The sequence below is a fragment of the Callithrix jacchus genome, chromosome 18 (assembly GCF_049354715.1).
Source record: "Callithrix jacchus isolate 240 chromosome 18, calJac240_pri, whole genome shotgun sequence".
In the NCBI taxonomy this organism is placed as follows: Eukaryota; Metazoa; Chordata; class Mammalia; order Primates; family Cebidae; genus Callithrix; species Callithrix jacchus.
In genome coordinates, this window is record NC_133519.1 from 28,803,715 (window position 1) to 28,821,830 (window position 18,116).

The window sequence follows — 18,116 nt, forward strand, 5'->3', positions numbered from 1 at the left end:
CCAAACATCAGCAAAAGTGCAGCATCACTGGATAGTCCTGGATCTACTTGTAGCAAGAGCAAGAAACAATAGATGTAGCACATCAGAAACAAAAGAAACCCATCTTCCTGCAGTGTCCCTTCAACACCCTCTACTGGCATAATTCAATATTGTGCTTGTTGCAAAGAAGAAATGTTTAAATCTCCATTAATGCAAATCAGGTAAGAGGACAGATTTGGAACCAACGGGCAATAACCTGATAACTGGATAGGATATACTTAAAATACCCCATCTCTTCTAATTACGTAGCAGCCACGTTACAAGTCCAAATTTCTTAAACCAATAAATTAAATTATTATATTATAAAAGGATTCAAAAAGATCTGCAATAGAGGTCTGCAACTGAACCAATGCCAATTTTCTAGCTGTGATGTTGTACTATAGCTATGTAAGATGTTACCATAGTGGGAAATGGGGAAGCAATGCAATTTCCTGTGCATCTACAATTACTTCAAACTGGAATTTTTTTTAATGAGTTCCAAAACATCTAGAATCAATCAATTTATGAGAATACAACATTACAGACAATATATATTTCTTATATTGTATTAAGAAATACAATAAGTATTTCTTAGAATACAATGCCGAAAAGGTAATAGTATTACATACACATTTAATACTTAAACCATGATGCTGCCTCTCCCCACTGGGTGTCAACAGAAGCCAGCAATGAAAAGATGCTTAAAATTCTGTCCTAATTACAAGTTTCAGTTCAAAGGCTGAGAGTCAGAAAGAAGCTTCCAATTTTCCATTCCCCAAAGCACCTGATGATGCCAATATCTTTCTTTCAATTGTCACATGAAATCACTAACAGAGAAGAATGAAAGTACTTTTGTGTAAGTAATACATGTTTTCCTAAGGAAAAAGAAAGTTATCTTTCTACTGACTTAAAAGAAAACAGAAAACATACAAGTGAATAAGCTCAAAGGGCAGCTTTTAAAATACTATGCAGAATATGGGTCATCCCACTAATCTCTTTTCATTTTCAGGAAGGGGAGGAATGATATTCTGTAAGTGAAATTATTGGAACACCTGAAATCTTTATTTTGCTGTGGAAGTTCATAAATGTACTAATTTACAGAAGAAAGTAAAACATGCAAATCCTACTAACATCTAGGCAACTTTAAGACAGTAACTTGAGTTTTTTCCTAAATAAAATTGTAACAACTTGCTAAGGTGAAAGCAAAAATAAGTACTAAGTAATTCAGCAAAAGACCCTCAGAGTGGTCTAACATCAAATTAGAGCAGTCAAAAAATAATAAGCAATTCAAATTCTACTGTCCATTGAATTTAGTGACGTCAAATCATACTAAAAAACTGTTTCATGAGAAGAAAAGAATCCCTGGGTGATTTTTTCAGTACTCCTTGTCTAGGAAATCATTTCCTCAAGAAAATAACACAAGGAAAGGTACCATCAATGACCCATGCTACAGGGTGTGGTTCTAATCACTTTGGTTTCTCATTATATAATTCATGCTGCAAACCAGCAAGCACAAATTGCTACTGAACTCTGCAAATGATCAAACTACATGATCTAATATGATCACTGCCTTTTAGAAATAATGTGCCATTTTTTTCTAATGTATATATGATTGTATCTCCCCAAATCAATGTGAGATAGAAGTGATTCATGGAGATTCTTCTTTTCCAACAGTGTTGGCCCATGTTACTCACTGCAAATGGAGTTGTGTGCTTCTAACAACTCTAATCATTATATTCTGCTTGCTGTATCACTAGTTCATTCTGGTTAGCACAAGTATAATATGAGGGCAGACCCCCGAAAACAGAGTGATAAGACAGACATAAAACCCCTCCCAATTACCATTCCCCAAGGCCTAAAATTACCATTATTAGAACCTCTTTGTGTTAGGAAATAATAAAGAGGCCCACTTTCTAAATGTATATGGTATTATTTATCTTGAATCAATTAATCATGAAATAATAAGTAATGCTTGGCAAAAAACATCAATTAGACAGAGCACTTTCTCGCCTTTTGAATACTGAACATAACTATTCAAAGCATCCACATGGGTGGTTAGTAACAGTGCATTTTAGATAACAGTACTAGTAATAATATATTTTAAACACTGTGGGGGCTTTAAAAATACATATCAATGTATTAGTGTGCAAGAAAATCTTTTGCAGTATTTCTGTATGTAGCAATACCAAAACCCATAATAACGGCAGCTAGTCAGGGAAAGAAATGATCGCCATTTGCGTTTTGGGAATACCAGAGGCGCTTGACCTCATGTGCACACATTTTAACATCTCAGCTGGAGCCACTCAATAAGTACGCTTCACCCTACCACTCCTCACACATTTCATATACAATGATCTTGCTTTCTCCTCTTAATTGTTAATGTTGGCTTTCTCTTCTACAAATCAGCTTTTCTTTCAAGCCACTAAGGGTTTGAAATTCCTAAGCAATCACTTGAATGCCCTAACATCTATGTTCTTACTTTTAAATTCTGCTGAAAAGACTCCAAAGAATACCAATTCATTGATCTTCAAAGCAGTTTGTTTAATTTTAAAACTAGTCTATAATCAAGATTTAATTGGGTTTAGCCTTTAAGAGTACACACTCAGAAATCAGATGACCCTGGTTTAAATCCTGGCTCTACCAGTTTCTGGCCAAGTAGCCAAAGTTACTTAATCTGATTAAACCTCTGTTTCATCATCTATAAAAATGGAGCAATGGCTGGGCACGGTTGCTCAAACCTGTAACCCCAGCACTTTGGGAAGCTGAGGCGGGCGGATCATGAGGTCAGGAGTTCAAGACCAGCCTGGCCAATTTGTGAAACCCCATCTCTACTAAAAATACAAAAAAATTACCCAGGCATGATGGCATGTGCTTGTAGTCCCAGCTACTTGGGAAGTTGAGTCAGGAGAATCACTTGAGCCCAGGAGGCAGAGGTTGCAGTGAGCTGAGATTGCACCACTGCACTCTACTCTGGGCAAAAAAAAAAAAGGAGTAATAATAATAGAACCTTCCTCGCATGTTAAGACGAGTTGTTCAATAGCCATGAAACAGTCAGTGGTCATTAAATGCTGGCTATTATTATTGCTTTCTCTTTTAAATTCAGTTATTAAATAAAGCTTAATATACTATATCCAATATGGGTAATCAAGAAAAGGAAAAGAATATTAAAAGTTTTCAAGACCTGAGAATACTTTCATACATCCTCTAAAACACATAGGATTTTATCAGTGCAATGTTCAGTTATTAAACATGTTAATACAAATTTAGCCAATGCTCTAACTTTACAAAATTTTATAAACTTTTAATTCATTTACCCAAGTTTTTTAAAAGAAGCAGTAGAGAGTAAGAACATGTGTTCTAGTTAAAAATTAATTTTATAGTCCTTGTCAAGTTATGTAACTTCTGTTTCCTCAGTTTCCTCAACTGCAAAATGAAGATAATGGTATCTATACCTCATAAATACCACCTAGAACAGTGCCTGGCACTGAGAAATTGCTAAAAGGAGTAAGTACCTAAGTATAAAGCTCCATATTCCAAGCACTAGGCTAGATGCTGGAGATTCTGGGATAAACAACATAAAATACTTGCTATCAAAGGGGACAAAACAGACAACTGCAGTATAGCAAAACATCTAGATATAAGCAACCCTGGAGCCCTTGGATGCACAGAGAAATGGCTTATTCCATAATATATTTTTAAAAAAAAAAAACAGAATATTGACCAGGCATGGTGCTCACCCTTGTAATCCCAGCATTCTGGGAAGCTGAGGGAGGGGGATCACTTGAAGCCAGAAGTTTGGGACCAGGTCAGACAACTAAGCGAGACCCCATCTCCAAGACAAGATAAAATTAGCCCAGAGCAGTGGTGGACACCTGTAATCCTGGCTACTTGGGAGGCTGAGGCAGGAGGACAGCTTGACCCCAGGAGTTCAAGGCTGCAGTTAGCTATCATCACATCACTGCACTCCAGTCTGGGCAACAGAGCAAGACCCTGTCACCAAAAACAAAACAACAACAACAAAAAAAACCAGAATGTTGATAATTTTACATAATTTTAAAAATGATTATAAAAAATTTTAATTATAAAGTTTATTTTCTTCTTCAGAAGATAGGCAAAAATTATGTAATTTGAGGGTTTTCTTTCACACCAATGTTTTTATATTACAAATGAACTTTGTCAGCAGCTGTTATTAAACATTTGGGTCAGGCACAGTGGCTCATGCCTATAATCCCAGCACTTTAGGAAGCCAAATCAAGATCACTTGAGCCCAGGAGTTCAAGACCAGCCTGGGCAGTATAGGGAAACCCTTACCCCTACAAAAAAAAAAAAAAAAAATTAAAAATTAGCCATGCCTGATGGTACATTCCCATACTCCTAGCTCCTCAGGAGGCTGATATGGGAGGATCGCTTGAGCCCAGGCAACAGAGGATGTAGTGAGCCATGATTGCACCACTGCACTCCAGTCTGGGTGACAGAGGAAGACCCTGTCTAAAAAAAAAAAGAAATTCAGAGGTGTTACAGATTTTCTTGGTAAGACTGCCACCTGCTGGACAACCTTAAATTCCACTGTTTGCAGTCTGCTTTAAACATATTAAATACCATATTTAACCCAATGAAATGCAAACGTTCTTTTACCAAAATAGAAAAATCCAAGAATTTACAAAATCTCCTGTATCACAGGTAATTCTGTCTGTTATTCTGAACAAGATATTGTTTAGGGAAGACTCATTCGCCTGAAGAAATCTTAGTCAATTAACTTTTGGATGTCTACAGAGATTATCTGACAGAATTAGTGGAAAAGGTAGCAAAGAAGTTTAACATGGATTCAGTAATTACTGTTGCATATATGAGTCCATGGTTGCAAATGTTAGATATTAGCATAAGCAAGACAGTTATGTTAAAAGCAATATAGTTTAGCCATACCACAAGTATACACATCTCAAAACATGTATATAATACAATGCTTCTGTATCAATTAAAAAAGAAATAAAAGCAATATAGTATTTATGTTTTCAAAGTAATTTTAAAAACAATTGTTCTAATGTATACAAATGCGTACTTGTGTTTTTGGTAAAATATCTACTGATAGTAGCATATATTTATTCAAAAGGCATTTTCTCTCAACTCAGGCAGAAGTTGACATAATGTGCTCTGGAAAAAAATACCTTAAAATTATTGAAAAAGTAGCTTCAACGATGATGAAGACACCAATATTAATGATTATTAGTCCTATAAAATTGTTTTGTGAATATAAGGGTGGCAAAAAGTAACATTTCTAAATTACTGTTTTGTGTAATATATTTAAATGTGTGTGCCAATGTTTTACCCAGTTAGCAAAGAACAAATACATCATTCGGCATTCAACTATTTCACCTATATTTGTCTAGGTTTCTATATTCAAGTTGATCAAACTTGAAACTTATTGAGAGGAGGAGGATTGCCTTCCTTTACATTTAGGCACACTATAGGCATAATATACCACTTAATTATAAAAGACCAAGATTTTAAAATAACACTTATTCAAAGTTATATTAACTCAGTACCTAATACTTCTTTGTGTGTGTTGCTACAGATTTGTTACATTGAAAAATGCTTTCTTATGCTAAAAAGTGCTCAAAAAAATGATGGGGGCATGTCATAAAGATAGGGTTTGAAAAGGCTCCAACTGGCTAACTCTGGGACGATCTGAACACCAAAATAATTAAGTACTTCAGTCAATTACATAGTACTAGGGAGAGGAAGGGGGGATTAAATTTAGGAATCTACATCAATAATAAGTAGCTAAATGGAAGAAGAGGAAATGCTTTGGTTTACACCAGAATGTCAAGGACTGAATGCAAAATATAGAGAGAAGGCAAGAGTTGAGAAATTAATCATTTTGCAATCATCACAGTACAGACTAGATCCAACAAGAATCATAAAAGAATGTTAAATTAAGGAGGAAATTTTGATGAGAAGCAGGATATATTTTCGTGGTCTTAATGTGTTTCCTCACAGACTGCTTACTAGTTGCAAGGGAGAAAAAAGTAATTATAGAGGGGAGAAATCAGACAGCTTAACTATGTAATCAAAGTTAACATCATCATCAAGGGACAGATGGCTATAAGCACCTGCAGATGTGATACTTTGTGAAGAAAGGAGACAATAACCTATGCAGTGATATATAATCTGAATTTAATCACAAGGAAATATTACAGCCAAAAAATGAGCACTATTACATTAAAAAGAGAAGGGGATGTATTCTCCAAAAATGTCCATGTCTTAAGAGACAGAGAAAGGTTGTAGCAATGTTCCAGATTATAGAAAGTTAAAGACATATGGCAACTAAATGCAATATCTAATCCTAGAATGAATACTAAACTGGAGAGGGGAAAAGGATATTATCAGGTTAACTGTCAAAATAGGAAGGCAAATGGGAGGTTAAATTAAAAGTAATGTATGAATGCTAAATTCAATTAAGTTGGTAAGTATACTGTGGTGATGTAAACAATATCCCTATTCTTGGACAATATACACTAAAGCACTTAGGGGAAAAGGGCCACGATGTATTTAACTCACTCTTAAAAGTGTTCAGGAAAACAATTGTGTGTGCATTGGGAGTAGCAAGGGAAGAGAAAGAAAATGCAAGCTGGGTGTGGTGGCTCATGCCTGTAATCCCAGCACGTTGGGAGGCTAAGGCAGGTGGATCATTTGAGGTCAGGAGTTCAGGACCAACCTGACCAACACAGTGAATCCCTGTCACTAACTAAAAATATACAAAATTAGCCAGGTGTAGTGGAGTATGCCTGTAATCTCAGCTACGCAGGAGGCTGAGGCAGGAGAATTGCTGGAACCCAGGAGGCAGAGATTGCAGTGAGCCAAGTCACTGCATTCCAGCTCGGGTAACAGAGCAAGACTCTGTCTCAAAAGAAAAAGAATGCGAACAAATCAGGTAAAATGTCACCAATATCTGAAATATGGGTAACATCGGTAACACTGAGATATTGGTAACAATCTCAGTAAAGAGTATACAGGTCTTTGCTGTACTAGTTTTATTGTTTTTAACTCTTCTATAAGTTTGAAATTACTTCCAAATAAAAGTTTAAAACGCTGCTATATATAATGCTTACCCCTGAAAACTAAAAGCTTCCTGTATGTAAAATCCAATCATATTCTTTTAGAACTGTAATATTCAACATCAAAAATACCTTTTATCTTCAGCTGTTTCTCATCAATTTTAAGACTCACCATTATTTTTTACATCATCAAGAAAAAGAAGTGACAACTATAAAGTGCCTCTCAAAGAAGACATTTATGTGGCCAACAACTGAAAAAAAGCTCATCTTCACTAGTCATTACAGAAATGTAAATCAAAACCACACTGAGATATCATCTTACGCTAGTCAGAATGACGATCATTAAAAAGTCAAGAAACAACAGATGCTGGAGAGAATGTGGAGAAACAGAAACACTTTTACACTGTTGATGGGAATATAAATTAGTTCAGCCATTGTGGAAGACAGTGTGGCAATTCCTCAAAGATCTAGAATCAGAAATACCATTTACTCAGCAATCTCATTACTGGGTATATACCTGAAAAATTATAAATCATTCTACTATAAAGACACATGCACACGTATGTTTATTGCAGCACTATTCACAATAGCAAAGACTTGGAACCAACCCAAATACCCATCAATGACAGACTTGATAAAGAAAATGTAGCACATATATACCTTGGAATACTATGCAGCCATAAAAAATGAGTTCACGTCCTTTGCAGGGACATGTATGAAGCTGGAAACCATCATTCTCAGCAAACTAACACAGGTACAGAAAACCAAACACCACATGTTCTCAATCATAAGTGGGAGTTGAACAATGAGAACACAAGGGACACAGGGAGGGAAACATCACACATCAGGGCCTGTCAGAGTTGGGGGGTAAGGGGAGGGACAGCATTAGGACAAACAGGTAATCCATGCGGGGCTTAAAACCTAGATGATGGGTTGATGGGTACAGTAAACCACCATGGCACATGTATACACCTATGTAACAAACCTGCATGTTCTGCACATGTATCCCAGAACTTAAAGTATTTAAAAAAAAAAAAAGATGCCATCAATTGTAAGACAAACTACAATTTCAGGGATGTTCAATATGAAAACACATGCATCTTAAAATTGATAAAATATGGCAAACTTTGCAAGCAATTAAAAACACATGCACACATCACTGTACCAAGATGCTGAATAGAACTTTTCGTGTTACCTGGCAGGATTCAAAGATGGGAACAAAGTGGAGCTACATAGCCTACCTTTTAGAAACAAAATCTGCAAATAACTGGGGGCCAGATACCCTTCCTAGATTTAAGAGGAACAGAAGTGGCCATGATGCCATCAGCCAGAGCCTCAATTGCTTCCCACCCTCATCCCAGTCTAGAGAGTGTAAAGGGACGAGAGAGGGAATTGTCACAGTCTACAGCAGTCTTGATGAAGAGGCTTTTCTTTCTCTTGAGCATCACCAAATTCTCTTGCTCCTTGAAGCCAAGTAGGCATCTATATTTCCAGTTTTTGCCACTACAAACAATACTTCAAAGTTAAATTAATAAAGATCCTTGTTGTTTGACTGAAGTACTAATTGACTTCAGTACTGATTGATAACTGACTGAAGTACTTAATTATTTTGTTATTCAGATTGCTCCAGAAGTAACCAATTGGAGCCCCTTCAAACCCTATCTTTATGATATGCCCCCATCATTTTTTTAGCACTTCTTTTTGGCATAACAAAGCAATGTTCAATTTAAAAAATTTGTAGCAACAAAGACAAAGAAGTATTAGGTTTTGAGTTAATTTAAGTTTATTAATAAACGTCCTTACAAATATGTCCTTAAATAATGATACTTTTATTTCCAATAGCACAGCTTCCCTAGAATAAGACTTATGAGTCCAATTATAGGTATTTTTAAAATCTTTATATATGTTGCCTAATTGGTTTTCAAAAAGGCCATACATATATTTTACATTTCCATTAAAAGTATGAAAATACCCTTTTCCCCATACCCCCACCATCACTACATATTTCTGCAATCTGACCTCTTAAGGTTACTATAATTCTTATTTCCCTATCTATTTGTAAATCAGGACATCTTTATATATGTTTATTAGCCATCCAATAGCTTTCCTCTGATCTGTCTATTTATACGCTGACCTGTTTTTCTCCTCTGCTTTCTACCAATTATTAAGAAATTCATGTGTAATGTAGACATTAAATTTTTCTGTCATCTATATTACAAATATTTTTTCCAGAACTATTATTTGTTACTGACTTTATTTATATCTTTTGTCCTACCATCCCTTTCTTTTCTGAATAGCTTTCCAGTGAATTGACACAGAAGTATATATGTATTTATATATTTTTAAAATGGGTATCTGTCTTTTAAAGGTTCTGAAATTCCAGCAACTAAATGAAAAAGTAATCAAGAGTAACTGAAAAGTTAAAGCATTTATGCTGTATCTAAATAAGGAACAACAAGAAAAAGGGACATGAACAAACTCAGAAGCAGTTATAACTGAAAAAATAAAGCCATTTCATGTTTACTTACCCCAGCAATTGAGACTTTCAATGAACCAGTTACAACTAACTTAGAGAAAGCATTATTAATCATCCTCATTTTTAATTGGAGAAAATGAAGTATAGTGAAAAGTCACCATGAGCAATGCATCTGAGACAGTAACAATGTCAATACAAGTTTGTGGTAGCATTTAGGAGCAAGCTGCTTACCTTTCAATAGCTAATTCTTTGTTAGAAAGTTGCTGCACTGTAATCACAACCTTCTTCTCTATTCCTTGCTTTAATTTGAAATAAAATTTATCTCTATCCTTAGGCACAGGGCTGAAATATTCAAAAGGAATAGAAATTACCAATAATCTAATAAAATGCTAAATTAACCTATTCCAAGGTTAAAACAAACAACGAAGTATTTAAGAAACAACACTCTTATTCTCGAGATATACTAAACTCTCACCTTGCCACAGGTAGCAAACTATAAATTTTATAGTCAGGAACAAAGTCATTAATTTTAAATTGAATTTACAAGAGCCTTATTTTTTGCCTGCTAACCAAGGTTAAAAGCAAGATCTTAAAAATGACAACATGGCCAAGTGCAGTGGCTCATGCCTGTAATCCCAGCACTTTGGCAGGCCAAGGCAGATCGATCCTTGAGGTCAGGAGTTTGAGGCCAGCTTGGCCAACATGGTGAAACCCTATCTCTACTAAAAATATAAAAATTAGCTGGGCGTGGTGGTGTACACCTGTAGTCCCGGCTACTCAGGAGGCTGAGGCAGGAGAATTGCTTGAACCCAGGAGGCAGAGGTTGCAGTGAGACAAGATTGCACCGCTGTACTCCTTCCAGGGCAAGAGAGCGAGACTCTGTCACAAAAAAGACAACATTATATGATTTCAATTTTAGTTTAAAAACAAATTTAGGAATAATGTTTACTTAACATTTTTAAGACTGTCACAAGTTTGGTTTAGCTGGTTGGGTGATCATAAGTGCCTGTAAAACTGAAATCCAAGGCAAAGGAAGTGAGAAGAACATACTTTCAGACACCTAGAATTTGAGATGACTGTGATGTGTCCATGAATATATCAATAAAAGATGGACAAAGAGATACATAGCAGGGACAAGTTAATCAAATTCTAGCCTAGGCAAGACTGACTACTCTTGCAAATTAATTCATTAAAACAATCAATGTATAAAATGTGGGTTGTCTTATCTAAAAAGTATCTTGAGCAACTGTATTTGACATGACCTCAATTTCTATGTACAACTACATATGAAATACCTACCTAGCAACTATTATTAGAATTAAAGGCACAGTTAAGGAACAAAGGTGAGCATTAAATAATATAACAGTTTCCTATTAAAATCTGAACTAGAGGAAAACATTCTAAATATACAATACAAAGAAATGGTTAATTAAGTGGTGGTCAAACCATATATTATCAGTAACTTTTAAAAACTATTTTGATTAGAACATTTAACATAAAGAAAAAAAGGTGTACATATATATACACACACACACACAATTGTGTAAAAGTTCCCCTAGAAATAAACAAAGAGAAGAAACCAAATGTTAAAAGTGATTATGTCTGATAAGATCATAGTTTTTATTCTACTTTTATTATTTTACTAAATTTCCCATAATATCAGTATTTTTTTTAATCATTAAGAAAACAAGTATCTGGCTATGTGTACTGGCTCATGCCTACAATCCCAGCACTTTGGGAGGCCAAGGCGGGTGGATCACCTGAGGTCAGGAAGTTGAGACAAGCCTGGCTAATGTGGTGAAACCCCAACTCTATTAAAATACAAAAATCAGCCAGGCGTGGTAGCAGGCACCTGTAATCCCAGCTACTTGGGAAGCTGAGGCAGAGGAATCACTTGAACCTGCGAGGTGGAGGCTGCAGTGAGCTGAGATCTGCCATTGGACTCCAGCCTGGGCGACAAGAGTGAAACTCAGTCTCAAAAAAAAGATAAAGAAATATCTGACAAGCACGAGAATAAAAAATATTCACTCACCAGCTAAATATTTATCAATTTGAGGCTTTAAGCCAACACATTTTATGCCAACAAAGTTTCTTGAACCTTTATATGAGCCAGTACTCCCGACACAGTGCTAATTTTTAATCTTTCCAAATGCCTCACCTAAAGTTTCCTTTTCCATCGTCTTCTTTTACCTCCAAGGAGACACTGAAGGTAAATACATCACTGTCGGGGGTAGGAATAATTGAGTCTTTAACATCAGACACTTGTCTGGAAGAACGTTTGAATGCTGTAGAGAAACTATACAAAATTCTGCTTACCTAAAAGAATAAAAAGGGAAATACCATTAGGCAAAGGTTTTAATTGCATTCTGATACCCCTCTCCTAACTCTTGAATCTATAATTTTCTATGACCACAATTTTCTTTAGCAGAATATATATATATATGTGTGTGTGTGTACATATATATATGTATATATATAGTCTAAGTATTTATCAATTGTTTAGATATTACATGACAACATTTTCATCACTTGTGTGTTTAAAAAAAAAGAGTGAGTAAACAACTTTATATGGTAATTGTACACCATCCAAACTCTAAATTATTACAGCCTAAAAACTGCCATGAATGTGAAGTCCAAGAAGGGAAATAATTGCAAAAGTATCACTTAAAAAGTAAATTAATTAAACAGAATTTTTACTTTGAAATTAATAATGGGGTATCATTTCACTTCATGGAAACAAGTTCAAATCTGAGGTGTGTTTTCAAACTTATAAAGTTCAACAGTAAGCACAACCAGCATACATACTAGAGACCAGACAAGAACTACAATTTAGGAGCTGCAACTAGGATCTGAGCATCTTGAGAATGAAGAAAGGCAAGAGAGCCGGGAACGATGGCTCATGCCTGTCATCTCAGCACTTTGGGAGGCCAAGGAAGGTGGATAAGGAGGTTAGGAATTCAAGACCAGCCTAGCCAGCATGGTGAAACCCCATCTCTACTAAAAATACAAAAAAATTAGCCAGGCATGGTGGCATGTACTTGTAGTCCTAGCTACTCAGGAGGCTGAAGCAGGAGAATTACTTGAACCCAGCAGGCGGAGGTGACAGAGCAAGCCTCCATCTCAAAAAAAAGAAAGAATTATTTCCTTTTACTTTAAAAAAATTATCTTTCAAATATTTGTTCGCTTCTCTCAAATCTGGCATTTAAACATAGTGATAAAGATACTGAATTAAGTTCAAAATATAAACTATATTTATTTATAGATATTTCTAGGCTTTAAAATATACCATGAAATTGAATGTATCCTAAGATATTTACTAAAATGTTGGTATCTAATCTTCCCAACACTCTCACAAACAGTGTTTTAGCCCAAGTCTCCAAGTTATCTTTTCACTTCCCTCAGCCTCTAAGGGCTAGATACAGAGCTAAAGAATAAAGCAAATACTGGCTTTAGCAATAAAGCCAGTAACATAATTTAAAGAGCTATCAGTATTTTTACTCAATTTTGTTCTGGATTCACAGAACAAAGGCTGAAATGGTCTTATTCTTATCTATTCTACTGGTATTAGACCACTCTAGTGACTACTTTTATACATACATACATATATATGTATATACATGTGTGTGTTTGTGTGTATACCTCATATTCTTTCCTTAAAGTGAAGAAGTACTCTAAATCGAATACTCCTCCAGAAGTTATTCTCCTTCTTGGTTCCAAAAGAAACATTAGATCATCACAAACTTGTGAGCTTGAGGCACAAAAGATTCTCTAAATTTCTCAGCCCATCCATGAGTGGACAATGACAAGGTGAAATGTGAAGGGTTAAACAAAGGTAATATTTTCAATATGTCACATTGGGAAGTACAGGTAAGAAGAATGCTGTAAATATTAACAAATCCCTCACTTTAGATAAAGTGAATTCAAATTAATATAATTGTTGAATTATATTAATCTAGGAATACAATATTTGTAACTTGCTTAAAACAGGAATACTCCATATAACAGGAGGGTCTGTTAAAGTTTGAGGTCTTTCCTCATTTTTGTGTTATTCATACATTCTGCCACTTTTTCTTGTACATGCACAGTCTAACACATTCAAAAACTTCCAATTGCCACATTTATACCCATTAATCAATGATTACCTTACAATGCCTTCCCAATTCCAAATTAATAGTCTAACTTTCAACAACTCTACAGAAATGCTACCTGCCAGTCTAAAGTTCAACTTCTGCAGCAGCACCATATTTATAACACAATGTTCCTAAAATTTCTTCTTTACCATGCTATTCCCATTATAATCTTATATAAATGAGTAAAAATAACAAAAGCAGCAAAGGATTGATGCTAATAAGGATGGTAGGCATCAAATCTTACACAATTAAGAAAATGATAAATATACTCATTCATTCAACAAATATTATTTGACTACCTTTTGTGTACCAAGGATTAGTCTAGGTGCCAGAAATACAACAGAGAACATACAGCCTATACTCCAGCAAATGTAAGTTGAATGTGCTTGGGGATGGATGAGAGGGAATCATTAGGTACGCTAAAAGCAGAAATGTTCAGTATCAGCTGGATACTTACTGGATTTAGTATAATAATTCAAGTGTTTATAGAAGAAAACAGAATCAAAGAATGCTAGAAATATGTCATTGAGGATTATGCCTACAAGGTCAAGTGTAAATAGAGACTTTAATATTAGTGCTTTGTGTATTCTCTACTTCCTACTCCTAAATGAAATATGAAGTCTATTGTCTGATTTTTATATATTTAGCTTCAGCGTATTTTAAAGAAAGCACTATATGTGAAAACAGGGGAACACCTGTATGTAATTTTGTATACACTGGTAGAATTAAACCCCAACCATATTTATTCTTTTTTCCCCATTCCCTTCCCTTCTATTTCACATTCTTTATGTCACATCAACCAGCCTGTCATCTCGGAAGGCCATATCAAAAAAAAAAAAAGTCAAAGAATTTCGCAAATTCTAAAGCAGATAGCAAGGCTTCAAGGAATTCTCTATAGAAAGGTTAAGTATACAAAGCTGAGCCAGAGTGACAGAGAAAATGAAGAAAAAAAATAAGACTCCATCTTTCTCTCTTTTGGAGAAAGAACACAACAGTATATTAACTTCGTTAACAGCAATCAAATTGCATTTAATACTATGTCTTACAAGTTGCCATTTCTACCAAAAGAGTTAAAATAAATTGTGAATTCTAGAGTCTGTGAATAAGCCGAAAAGGTAATCCAAGAATTAACAAGATAAACTTTAGAAACAATGATTATCAATATCTATAGTTCTTAGAACAAACTGGATAACCAATTACAGTTGTCCCTTGGTACCCCTGGGAAATTGTTTCCAGGACCCCCCAAAACTCCCAGATACCAAAATCCACAGATGCTTAAGTCCCTTATATAAAACTGTGTAATATTCACATATAGCCTACACACATCTTTCCATATACTTGAGATATACTAGAGATTTAGTAATCTCTAGATTACTTATAATACCTAATTGAATATAAATGCTATGTGAATGGTTTTTATACTGAATCATTTAGGGAATAATGACAAGGAAAAAAGTCTATACATATGCAGTACAGATGAAACCATACTTTTTTATCAAATATTTTAAAGCCATGGTTAACTGAATCATGGATGTAGAAACCACAAATATAGAGGGCTGACTGTACATCAAGAAAAGAAAATTAAAAACACATTCCATGGCAAACACTTCATTATATATCACACTATTAAATCACATACACACACACAGAGTCTTGAATGGGCATTTTCTTTGCAGAAGGCAAAGGTTTATTGATAAATAATACAATCTTTCTCCAGAAAACAGTATTTATAGAAAACATTAAACACAAAACGTTATATATCTATTTGAGTTTGTTGTTGTTTTGAAGAGGTAGAAAGGAGAGCACATGTAGGTATCTGGAATGAAGATACACCAAAATCTTAACTGTGGTGGAATTTTAAGCACCTTTTATTTTTCTCTTTATTTCAGTATTTTCCAAATTCTCAAATATGTGTTACATGTTAAAAGTCCAAACACTGCTATTAAGTAATAAAGATATTTATTTAAAATAAATAACATAGCTAGTTTCTCCAAGATGAAGTCTTTTTGTTAATATTGGGGAAAGATAACCCAATCTTTTAGAAACACCATGTATCAAGAAAATGTTCAACCAAGGCCAGGCGTGGTGGCTCATGCCTGTAATACCAGCACTTTGGGAGGCTGAGGCAGGTGGATCATTTGCGATCAGGAGTTCAAGACCAGCCTGGCCAACATGGTGAAACCCCATCTCTACTAAAAATACAAAAAATTAGCAGGGCATAGTGGCGCACACCTGTAGTTCCGGCTACTCGGGAGGCTGAGGCAGGAGAATCGCCTGAACCCGGGAGGCAGAGATTGCAATGAGCCAAGATCGTGCCACTGCACTCCAGCCTGGGAGACAGAGTGAGATTCTATGTCAAAAAAAGTTCACCCAAGAAATAAATGTGAAAAATCATTCTATGAAAGGTACCTTGAAATGTATGTATTAAAATTTTAAAAACAACTAACAAAAATACATTATTCATGGGAAGGAGCTAAAATAAGAGGCACATTACCAAGAAACTTTTTAAAAACCAAAAAAATCGATTTAAGGAAAATACTAACAAGATAACTTCTGAATTATCTTCCAAAATGAGGCATTGAGCTAACATACCAATTCAATAAATATTTGTTTAGAAATGATATTTTCCACCAGGTGCAGTGGTTCATGCCTGTAATCTCAGCACTTTGGGAGGCTCAGGCAGGTGGATCACCTGAGGTCAGGAGTTCAAGGGCAGCCTGACCAACATAGTGAAACCCGTCTCTACTAAAAATACAAAATTATCCAGGCATGGTGATGTGTGCCCTGTAACCCCAGCTACTTGGGAGGCTGAGGCAGGAAAATCGCTTGAATCCAAGAGGTGGAGGCCGTAGTGAGCCGAGACTGCGCCACTGCACTCCAGCCTGGGCAACAAGAGCAAAACTTAATCTCCAAAAAAAAAAAAGAAAGAAAAGAAAAGAAATAATATATTCCCATGCAAGGAACAGGTTTTCTTTTATACAGTGTCATACTGGCAACCCCAAGAAAAAACAATGCAATAAGAATAAGTATCTTCCCAATGATTCCCTTGATATTTATCAAGAAATACCTCTGAATGCCTTTAACACCAGATGATAAAAACTATGCCTCTATAACACTCAAGAGTTTCTAATACTGATAAATATCCGAAAACATACAAATATCATCAAAATCCGCTTTGAATAGAATGGTTACACTGGCTAGTAGAAATAAAATCTTAAAAAGACTCAACACTTTAAAAGTATATTTTTAAAGTTTTATATAATATATTCATAAAGATGCAACAAGAACAGGTGTCTCCTTGGATTTTTTTGACTACGCTTTCTGACACCTTGCTTGGTCTGCAATTCTTCAGCAGAAGCCTAGCATATCATTCTCCTTGTACAAAGATCATTGACCTCAAGATACTTCTGGCTGGACCGTCCAACTCTTTCGCCACAGATTACCGAAATCTACTCCAACAGGGTCCTGCAGAAGCACATCCAAGTGTTGCAAGTCAAATGTGCCCTAACCCTTCTGTGCAAACTCCTAATCCTTGTGTCACAGGTGTCCAAGAGAGCCATCAACCTCACTGGGATTCCCTTCTACCACTGTTGGTGCCTACTGTTTGAAGGGTTTTACAGTGAACTAAGCATCACAGTGACAGTAGTGGCAGCCATGCTGGCTACTCCTGCTTCAGAAATCTTCCTTTAACTGACAAACCTCTTCAGCTCTCATCCACAAACTCTGCGGAAAAAAAAAAAGAAAAAATAAATTGGCATTGCTGCACAGTATATACTTAAGCAGTAGGAATGTCTGTCACCTGATTCCTGAACTATCTGTGCCAATTGTGTCCCTCAACAGGGACTCAAATACCAAAGACTAAAGGTGTTCACCACAGAACAGAAAACTGGGAACCAGACAACCAGATGACCAGTAAACGTAACTAAAAGACTTCAGATTAATTAAAAGCATAATTATTTTTTAAGGCAGAGAGGAAGATGTTGGACAGCTTCTGTAAAAGGGTCAGGTAAAACACAAATGCAAGCTATGTTACCAATAAGTCCTTTTATAAAACATAACTAAAATATATTTTTAACATATTTTAAAAATGTTTTATAAACATATTTTCAAAGTGTTATATAAAGATATTTTTAAACATATTTTTAAAATCCACATTTGTGTTTTATAATATGTAAGCAACAGGAAAGTTATTAATGAAAACTGTATGGCTCTTCAAAGTCAGAGATTTCAATTTGAAACCCAGCTTTATCACCCAGTCTCTTAGCCACAGGATAAACAATCGATAATCATACAATTTATCATCCAAACCACAACATTTCTGAGAATATAAATGAGAGTATTAGTAATAACCTGGACAATAAGCATAAAGTAAGACTGTTCCAGGCAGGCAAAGAGAAACATAAAGTCACCTGTCTAACAAGTACAACCTGGTCATGG

The 18,116-nt window shown here is 35.3% G+C and overlaps 1 protein-coding gene across 11 annotated transcripts in view; it reads right to left on the reverse strand.

The window, feature by feature from the left end:
* RABGAP1L (RAB GTPase activating protein 1 like) overlaps positions 1-18,116 on the reverse strand; it is a 737,216-nt gene that overhangs the window by 639,130 nt on the left and 79,970 nt on the right. For all 11 annotated transcript variants that reach the window (XM_078356264.1, XM_035280064.3, XM_035280065.3 and 8 more), the window contains 2 exons: positions 11,708-11,865; positions 9,781-9,891 (listed from right to left, as the gene is read on the reverse strand). Coding sequence is in view for 8 of the 11 variants with exons in the window: in XM_035280064.3 (XP_035135955.1) it covers positions 9,781-9,891; positions 11,708-11,865 (269 nt within the window). In the remaining 3 variants the exon portion in view is untranslated. The remainder of the gene's footprint in view (positions 1-9,780; positions 9,892-11,707; positions 11,866-18,116) is intronic.